The sequence below is a fragment of the Thalia democratica genome, chromosome 3 (assembly GCF_965202585.1).
Source record: "Thalia democratica chromosome 3, ktThaDemo2.hap1.1, whole genome shotgun sequence".
Classification (NCBI taxonomy): Eukaryota; Metazoa; Chordata; class Thaliacea; order Salpida; family Salpidae; genus Thalia; species Thalia democratica.
In genome coordinates, this window is record NC_139167.1 from 35,071,145 (window position 1) to 35,081,958 (window position 10,814).

The 10,814-nt window shown below is 27.5% G+C and overlaps 1 protein-coding gene across 1 annotated transcript; it reads left to right on the plus strand.

Moving 5' to 3' along the window:
• The first annotated feature begins 7,273 nt into the window (after nucleotides 1-7,273).
• On the plus strand, nucleotides 7,274-10,472 carry LOC145832211 (lysine-specific demethylase 2B-like). The gene is made up of 5 exons (XM_082939535.1): nucleotides 7,274-7,640; nucleotides 8,214-8,600; nucleotides 8,754-9,090; nucleotides 9,487-9,857; nucleotides 10,258-10,472. Exons 1-5 carry the CDS (start codon nucleotides 7,274-7,276, stop codon nucleotides 10,470-10,472), a joined length of 1,677 nt encoding a protein of 558 aa, XP_082795661.1.
• Nucleotides 10,473-10,814: the final 342 nt, after the last annotated feature.

Here is a 10,814-nt window from a genome sequence, read left to right on the forward strand (position 1 = left end):
GTGTACAGTTATGTAGTATATGAATATTAAGGTTCAGCGTGATAGTATGTTAGTATGTTTTATTTTACAGGTCATTTGTTGGCAATTTACAAATTTTTAAGGTAACTACTGTTGTTCATATTTTATAAAAGTATTTTAATTGTACTGAAAAGAAAAATTAGTTGAGTTATGAAAGTTTTGATTAGAAAAAATCATCAAGTATATATTTGAATGCAGTTGTAACTTCGCACTTATACATATTCAAATTTTTTAGTTAGCATTTTGTTTATATCGTTTATTGCTCAGGTTAAGACATTAAACTGTATTTGTGGTGTACCATTTGATAACCGAAAGGCTTTTTCGTACACCAGGTCCTAGGACCAAAACATGACGCTTTTCTTTGTCGTTCAAGAAACAGTATACTTTTTAATGACAATAAAAAAGCTGTTAAAATGTTATATGTACAAAAATATACTTTTTTTATCAAGTCAAAATCAACGGATATAGCTTAATTTAATACCTTGTCCAGTTAAAGTGTAAATTTTATATTAGATTTCAACTGAAAGTAATGAACAATGCTTATTACGATATAAACTTTTAATAGTAACTCTTTAAGAAGTTTATGTTAATACATTTTTTGTCAATTTCAAATATATATTTAACTTTGTTTGTTTCACTAAAGTTCTAAAATTAACAACGTGCTAAAACTAATGAAGTTGTAATTCTGGTTTGAATTTTTTTTTTTAACTTTACACACAATGTAAAATTAACAGGTCTGTTAAACATAATTTTGAATACACATTAATCTGTCATGGGTATTTTCACTAGCCATATATTTAACAATACAACATTGTATGTATATGCGAAGTTACGTTTCAATAAGGAAACTGCTTGTACCAATAGTCTTGTAAATAACAGAAGTTTGTATTTTTACATTTTAAGAAAACTTCATCATTCTACTTTTAGTATTTCAGTCTACTTTGATTACTATTGATTTTTAACTTTCATTTTAGCATGTTCAAAGTAAACAAGTAAACTCCTTTTAACCATAATTTAAAGAATTATAATGTCAAATACAAGAACTTTTAAGACTATGTTAAAATTGTATGAGAAAGAAAACTTTCCCAATAACTTTTAGGTGTCCTATAGTGAGTTGTTGAAAAATAGTAAATTGTCAAAAATAAAAACAAGATCTCAGCTTTGTTTTTCATATCAAAACATGAAAAATTTGGTAAGAAAATGAATTATTTTTTAGACACATTTTTTTAATCTTATGTAGATAGCACAGTTGGCTGGCAAGTGGCCATTGACCATTTCTGTGACTTAAAAATTAAACTAGGATATTTATTTAATTGTTTAGCGCTGGACTTCCTCTTTCAAAAACTGTGTTTGGTTTTATTCTGATTTAATTGTGTTTAAACTTATGTAAGCTTAAATGTAGCAAGTTTTTGTTGTTTTTAAGTATAAAAATAAATCGAAAAAACTTCAAACTTATGTCAAAATTGATGCATACAGCAACTGCTATAAATACCCCAAAAGCTTTTATACAAACATATTTTCAAGTTTTTTCTTTTCTTTGGCTTAGTGCTTTACAAAAAAGTGTTAAAATTTTTTGAAAGTTTGAAATTTAAGTTTCATTGGTGTATTTAGGGCAATATAAGGTATTTTTAAGAGAGAATATCTCAATTGCCTAGTGCTGAAATATCTTTTTTTAGACAAGGACAAATAAGACATTCCATAAACAAATATACAAAAAAATCAACTATTAGGCACTTAATTTTTTTTAAGCTTATACAAGCAATATTTTGATGACTATTTGCTTTTTCTTGAAAGATATCAATTTAAAAAAAGTCTTTGAAAATTTTATTTTTTAATTAACTAATTTTATTCCAATATAAATTAAACCGAACTTAACAAAAAAAATCTAAATAAGTCTTACAGGTATTTTTCTTTAAATTTCTGCAAGCAACTTTTGACAAAATATTAAGAGCTATGTGTAGTTGTGTAGTTTTTCAAAGGCGAAAATTTGTTGGATTTAAACTTACATAACTTTTTAAATACTTAAAGCAGAAAATAACAAAACATATTTTGATACAAAAAAATTAAAGTCGTATAACAATATTTGAGACTCAGTTTAATTTTATTTTCAGTAAAATTATTTTATTACAGTCAACTGCCGCTTGAACTCCGTTTTCAGTTCACTGTGGATAGTAAGCTGATGAATAACTCATGTGAGTCTTGCTTAACCACAAGGCCCACTTAAGTCAATCAGGAGATGGTTAAGCTAGTTAAAATATATATTTAGAGAATTCTATCTTTTTTTAAGATTAAACTATATCAAAGTTTCTAAGCAAATTTCAGTGACATCAGCAGTGAGCTTGTATGATATATAAATCTTTTCTTTACAAAAAAGTATAAATAGTTTTAATAACTCTCTCAAAATAGCCATGAAATTATCAGCAACTTAACATATAAAATTTTAGATAAAGTACTTGTTATCATACTTTTTACATGTCAAGTACTATATCTTGTTAATTGGTTTTAAACTCCAATCCCTTTTAATGTTCAACTGCAAAGTTTAAAAACCTTTTTTATATTAATAAAAGTGTGTTTACAACTTTAATGTTATAGTAAACATACTACATTGTAAAAGGTAAATAAAAAATTGTAAAGGTACAAAAGTTCTTTTGTTTAGATTAGTTTAATTGTACAACAATGTTAAAGTATTTGCACGGACAAGATATTATTGTTATAAAAATAGTATCCAGTGACCCAAAGCGTTTTTATACATGTTTCAACATTTGTTTAGCTAAATTAGTATTTAAAAGTTTTAATAACTTTTATATAATTTTTCTATAGGTCTTTTATTACAAAGTAACAAAGAAAAGTTAAATTATGAAATAAAAAAATCTCAAGTTTTTTAAAAAGTTCAAAAATAGGTCAAGCGTGACCAGCTTTTTTTCTCAACATGTTTGTATCAATGCATTGTGCTGTGTACAAGTGTGGTTACAAATATATTTTAGTTTGAAGAAAAAAAAGTAAATGAATGTTCAGAAAAAAAACAGCTTACTTAGTATACTCAAGCCTTATAAAAAAGATTGTTGCTTGAATAAGACTAATCTACAACTAATTTAAGCTGTGGTTGTAATTTTGAAATCAAACAATTTAAGTTTACATTAATTTTGTATAGATTTTTAAATTTTAGTAAAGGAAACTTGAGAATTTATTTTACTTTAGATGATTCACAGCTAGTTTATGGACAGTATTGCGTCTGTTGCAGTCTACTAAAAATCGTTTTAAAATTTTAAAAAACTCAGGCCAACTCATGCTAGTTTGAGAGGTTTTTAAAATACTTAGATTAGGTTAAAGACTAGATTAAATTTAGAGTAGTTATTTTTGACTACCAACTAAAAAAAATATAAATTAAAAATATAGGATGTAGTATATTGAGGATTTCTTTTAAGTCTTTGATCATTAACAAAGTACATATTTCATGTTTAAATTATTTAAAAAAGTGTTTTAAACACTTAATTCTGAAGCAGAAGTAAACTTTTAGAAAAATCAACACGTTTTGCTAATGATATAAACTAAAATTTATTAAAAGTCTACAAAACTCAAAAAAAAAAACTATTTAAAATTCAAGAAAAATCAACATGAATTGTTTGAATTCAGCTATTTCTCAGTAAAAAGTTATGGCCTAAATACACATAAAAATATTATTGTGCTTATTTAATATTTTTATTTACTAATTCTACTTGGCTATCAACTTTTAAATAATTTAATTTGTTTGATAACTTAGATATTATATTTTATTTACAATACTTTTATTAAAACTAATTTTAAACTTATTTACTTAATATCAACTTGGTTTGATTCAAAATAAGTTATAAAAATTTACCTAAACAAAATTGTTTTCAAAACTTAATCTAGTTAAGCTAAAGCTTGATACTTTTAAGAAATGTTTTTTTACATTTCTATATATCAAACTTAAGAAACAAAAAAATAATAAGTTATTTGCATTTCATAGTCTTTTTTATGTTTTAAAATAATATTTTGTGTACTTTTTTTTTTTTTTAATATAAACTGTTGATGTTTAATTAACTATATAATAATAAAAAAAACTGAGGTAATAATTTATTTTAAAAAGATAATCCAATTTTAGTTTTTGTATAAATAATCAGTAAAATGTACTTAAATACTAACTTTTATTACCAATTCTCGCAAGAAAGCATTATAACTGTTGTTTAAAAAAAAAAAAAAACTTCTTAGCTTAATAAAAATTTAAAACGAAGTTTTAAAAGTGTCACTTAAGTATTATAAGTGATTTTGTTATAAAAACTGTATATAACTTTAAAAAACATAATGTATCCCAATAAAAGAGAAAAACTACGTGTAAGCAGTAAGCACGAGTAGGGTAGTCTGAAGTGTTACCACTCTTGTTATGCTAAGCCTATGGTTAGAAATTCTTAAAATTTTCTCGATTTTTCTCCTGATAGACATATATTTGATACCAGCTACGAAAATTATGTTGGTATAGTATTGAGCTATAAGGTTAATTCTTTTTATTTTATACAAAGTTTCTAATACAAATTTTCTTTAAGATTAGAAACTATTTTTTTAACACTGATACTTTACTAACTGCAAGCCTGAGAAAAACATGAGTGACCACAGGATAAATGCTGACATAAAAAAGTGATTTTGAATTATTTACTGATTTCTGTTTAACAAATAGTAAAGTTAAAAATATTCTTGTATTTTCATTATCAAATTGTAAAGCAAGGGTCGGCTTAACTTCTCGCTCACCGCTTTTTAGCTAAAAAACTAGCCAAAAAATACTAATAAATTTAAGCTTTTTGACAATAAACATCTTTTAATATTCTTGTTTTTTTTTTCTGTTGTGAAAAAACTGTGATATCTTTTGCGTTTATAATTCACTACGAAATTGCTCCTTTATACAATTATATTTATTGGCAAAATATAAAAGATTCTGTGACTCACGAATAATTTTTTTATTTTCGTGTGGTCGAGCAAAGAATTTTATTTTATATACCTGAACCTGAACCATTTCTCATAAAGGCTGTCGACCCCTACAGTAAAATTTTAGATATATTACAGGGTGACACAAAAAGTCATCATCACCTAAAACCGAATAAAGATAAAAAAATTGTTCTATACAATTTAGATCTAAATATAAACACTATTGCAAATGTATTGTTTATATAAGTCATGTTATATAATAATGTTTCGCTGTGTACAGCTCCTGCTATTTTATATTTTACATTTTATCATCTTTTACATTTTTAACCTTTTTTAACTAGAAGTAGTGTTTAAAATGAGTTTAATTATAATTGAAGAGCCTTACAGTGAGAAAAATTGTTTTTTAAAAAAAGTATTTTATAACATAAATTTATATTTATCTCTTTAAACTTAAGTTGAGGAATATATCTGTTACTCTAAAAATCAACCCAAAGTATGTATTTACAAATACATGTTATTGTTTTAGCTTGATGTTGGAGATGCCTACTGAAAAAACAGGATTTATTTTTTACTGATCATAAAAGTTTATGTGTGCACGCAGTAATTTTTGTTTCATACACTTATGCACGCAAAAGCACACTTTAAGAAATACTTGTTTTAGCTACTTTTAAGTTAAATAAAGCCTTGAAAATCTATGTACTTTTAATAAAGTTATGAAATTACTCAAAAACTGTGTACTTGTTTCAAACGTGAATAACTCTTTGAACACTTTTAATACGCTTACTTTTTTATTTAAAATGTTATTTTGGTTACTACTAAAAAAATTTACCTGTTTTCTTTAAAATATACTTCTCTGCTTTACTTATTGGTGGTATAGGTTTATGAGATGAATTAATACATTCTAAAACAAAATAAATGTAAAAAGCATTGAAATGAAAAACATCATAGTAAAAAAATACTGCCACTGTACCAAATAGTTTAATCTTTGTTTTAGCGTTTCTTATAGTTTTCTTGACAAATAACTTAATTTTAGTACGTTCCTTGTCCTTTACAAAAATCTTATAAGATAAGTCAAAATTTAGACCGTAGGTTTAAATAGTAATGTAGTTTATTTGTACATCAAAAATAAATTGCATTTTGACATACCTTATATGTAAAAAATATGTACCTCCCTCATTATTTTTTAAATAAAAGTATCTCTGAGTACAATAATACCACTAAAAAACTGTTTTTTTATTCGCATTCAAAGCAAGTTCACAGTTTCTATACTTTTAAATAAGTGTCAATAAAAATGTTAACAGTAGTGGGCAATGAGATTATCATACTAAATTCAAAAGTAGTGAATAGTTTGCAATTCATAGTACTTATAAAATGTTTAATATTCATTACAAATCTCAAAACAAATAGTGGAAGATAGTTTTAGTAAAAAAAATATAATTTCCCGAAATTAAAAAATTGACTCCCACTTATTCCCCTTAATAATTACTGCCCTGACCTGCTAAAATCGCCCAAAAAGCAAAAATATCGCTTTCCTTTCGTATAACCCTGATTTGTAATGATGCACATCACAGTTAAAAAGGTAGAAAAATTTAGAATTTAATTTACACTATTAAAAAGTACTGTAATAGGTAAGCCTTCAAAATTGTCTTCAATTTGCAGTACTTTGCTCGTACTGTTTTTGATGCAATTTTTTTTCTTAAAACTGGAAAGAGCACAACACCAAGAAAGTTTTTTTGAATTAGTTTGAAGTAAACAAAAATTGAGTTTTTTACCACAGATGTGCAATACGAAGTCATTGGTAGTATACTTGAAATTTGTAAAAACTCTTAACAAGGTACTAATATATGAAAAAAACACTCTGGAGTAACATAATCTAAGCAGCCAAATATCTTTGTCATGTTAAAATAAACACTTAATTTTGTAAGCTGTTCTTTTTATATCACTCCAATCAAAGTTTCTCAAATCATATGGTAAAAGGAAGGTCGAGATTTTATGCTAAATAAATTTGAAAAAATATTTGTAATTTTTTTTATGTTTAAGTGAAATATTTAATAACTTTGTTTTAAAAACAATTTAAAGTTTTTTTTTTTTGGTTTTGTTTACTTTAAACTCAACCTCTACTTATTAATTTTTTAACCTTTACTTTTTACATGACAACATAAACAGCAATATGCGAAGTTACTGTACACATTACTTGTGACTTTTATATTATCAGCAAAACTAGTTTTTAATTTGTTATATAGTAAAACTAGTTTTTGGTTTAAAGTAAATTATAAACAGCCACTTTTTTCAGAACATCTTTCATAAATTAAACCAGATGGCTAGTGAACACGAAGAAGTTTTAGAAAACCGTATTGGTATTATGGGCAGCAACCAGGAGTCTGTCATTAGTCCAGGTAATAATAAAGACAAATCAGAGATGCCCAATAGAGAATTAGAAGAGAATTGCCACAGTTCAGTCCGTCGAAGCCAGAGGCCTAAGAATAATCAGAAGTACAAAGATGGCGTTGAAGAGCTTAAATCTTCAATTTGTGGGTTCAACCTGCAAGAGAAGATCCGAGACCCAAGGTTCAAAAAGCCTAATTTGATAAGGAAGTTAGAAAATGGAATTGGCTTCAATTATAAATTCTTTCAAACAAATGGTTTCAAAGAACCATTGCTTTTCAAGCAAAGACATGGACTAGGTAAATTGCCATTAAAACTTTACTTAAATTTTTACATCAGTTAAATTTTGTAAAGTTCCGATGTTTTTTTAATTGAAGGTCCTTATACTATATTTAATACTTATGTTTTGTATTTTGTCCTTTACCACGGCTAATATAAAAAATTGAAGCAAAAAGGTTAAAAGTTTAGTTAAGAACTTGATATAAGTTTTATGTTTATAAAGTTTATAATTTTTTTGGAATAAAGCAAGGTTTTCAAAAGCTTTTAATACCGCAATAATAATTATAGTTATACAAACCAAAAGCTTATAAAAAAAAGCATATATTAAACAAATACAAGATATAAAGTTTAATTAAAATTGTCTTAGTTTATATTCTTTTAAATCGTTTTAATTAAAATAAATTGCTCTACAAACTTAAAACAAAAAAATCTTTTTTAACATATGTTTTAAAATGATTTTGTTTAAAGATTATAGCCAAGTCTAGTTTGAAAAAACTAATATGATTAATTAAAAGAAGTTGTCTTTTAATAAACTAAAAAAACAAGTTTTTGCAATTATTTTAACATTCTCTTAATGAACAATATGCTTTTAGGCATGAAAGTTCCCACTTCGGAGTTCTCCGTGAACGATGTCAAGGAAATGGTCGGAGGAAAAAAATCCCTCCACGTTCTAGACGTAAAATCTCAACAAACTAAACAGATGACATTGAAGAAATTCACAAACTACTACCAAAAACCGGCGGATGACCGAAAGAAGTTACTAAATGTCATCTCCCTTGAGGTCTCTGACACAAAGTTAGACGACATTGTTAAAAGGCCAGAAGTTGTGAGCAGCCTGGACTGGATCGATCTTTCTTGGCCCAAGAACCTCAGCGACCGGCCGAAAGTGCAGAAGTACTGCTTGATGTCGGTTAAAGGTTGCTACACCGACTTCCACATCGACTTCGGTGGCACATCAGTGTGGTACCACATCATCAGAGGTAAGAAAAATTATTGATCATAGTATTGTTAACTAATCAAAAAACTTTTTATTCTTTTTTATGTCAACAGAGGAAAATATCTATAAAAAAATTAAGTTTTAGACCCAAACAAGTAAAATTTAAATTAAAAATTGATTGTAAAAATTCTCAAAGGAAAAAAGATGTTCTGGTTGATTGAACCTACCGACGAAAACCTGAGGTTGTTTGAGGAGTGGACGACTGGTGGGCAGCAGCAGAACGTGTTTTTTGCCGATCTGGTGGAAGAGTGCCACCTTGTGGAGCTGGAGGAAGGGAACACGTTCATGATCCCCTCGGGGTGGATCCATGGGGTCTACACGCCCGCTGATTCGCTCGTTTTCGGCGGAAATTTCCTGCACTCGTTCGCTATCGAGATGCAGCTGAAGGTTAAGAAGATCGAACAAAAAACTAGAGTGGACGCTGAGAGTAGATTTCCCTCTTTTATTCCTCTATCGTGGTACATCTTGAATAGGTATGCATTCTTTACAATTTTTATCGTTCTATAAGTTTGTTTTATTTTTACTTTTTTAATTGAATTTGTATTTTGTTGCATGCCATACTAAAAAAAAAGTTCTCTAACTCTTGTAACAATTTCAATATTAGTTATATAAAGTTTTTTCAATAACTAATTAATTAGTTTGGCACTTTTACTTAGTTTAGTCATTTGATCATGTTTAAGTTTTCTTCTGTTTGTATTAGACAGTTATAAATAGAATTTAATTAATATTCATTAATAACACTTAGTAATAGTGCACACAGTATTGTTAATCTTGCTTAATAGAGTTTATTAGTTTTGATCATTGCCCAAACGTATGCAACAAAGTGTTAAATAATAAACTCTGAATTTAAAGTTGTCTCATTGATATAGGTATGTCTGCAAATTGAGAAGAAAATCTATCATGACTTCTGAGTACAGAAAAGGAAACAAGGTATGTAAAAAACTTCCACAACAAGAAGCTGTTCACTTGACGTATATAGAGCTTGAAGGCTTAAAGGCTCTAATTCGATATCTGGGCCGAAACAAAACACCAGTTGATGGAATAACTAACCATAAGTCCTTATTAAAAGAAGCCAAGCTTATGATTGAAGATCATGAAGATGACGATGCTGAACTGGCGATCACTGGTCGTCCGGTGGCATCTTGGCAAGGTTTTGAAGCTGACCTCAAGCAGGAAAATGCAAACACCAAGTTGAAAGCTGCCAGTCAAGGTGGAGCCACCCGCAAGCGTAAAATCATTGGTAAATAAAGTAACTTTAATAAATACCTTTCTTGATAACATTAGTTACCATATGTTTTGGTTTTAAGAAAACAAATAGAAAGATCTCAACTACTGGAGGAGAAACAATGAATTTATTCTTTCAAAAATTTGTCTTACAAACTAAGTTTCGGTCAAAGACCTCGTCAGTGCTTAAATAAATCTTATTCAAATAGAATTAAATTATAGAATAATAAATAATAGAAATAGAATAATAATAATAAGATTTGTTTAAGCACTGACGAGGTCTTTTACCGAAACTTAGTTTGTAAAATAATTTTTTGAAAGAATAAATTCATTAAGATTTATTGTTAAAAGAAAAAAATAGTAATTGTAAAATTAACAAACGCATAAGTCAACACAACATACATTGCTATTTACAGCCGAACCAGCTCATGCCCGCAAACCAGGAGTGAAGAAAACCAGATGCAAGGAGTGCGAAGCGTGCAAACGGGAAGACTGCAAGCTGTGCAAACACTGTCTGGATATGAAGAAGTACGGTGGACCGGGGAAGATGAAGCAGACTTGCGTGTTGAGGAAGTGCATGAACCGTAGATTGTCGAAGAGGGGCCGCACCATGGAGAAGTTAGTATACTGATAAAAGTGTAAATTATAAAGGTGTTATTGTAAATTCTTTAAGTTTATTTAAAAACTGCAATTCTGTGTGTTTTGATTTAAACTGTGCTTGCTTTGGTTTAAACTTGAAGGTCTTTTCAAACACTTTCTTTTCTTCTGTTGATTGATTGAACAAGTAAAAGGCAATTAAAAAAAGTAATATTTTTTTGTGCTTTAAAATATGTATGACTTTGACAGTATTCTCACTAATAGTTTTAAGTAATAGTTGTTAAATTTAAATGAAAGTTGGAAATTTTGTCAAAACCTCTGCTTATTGTTAATTTATAGCCCGCAGCTAAAATTCTTCTGCCTCACTTGTTGGGTT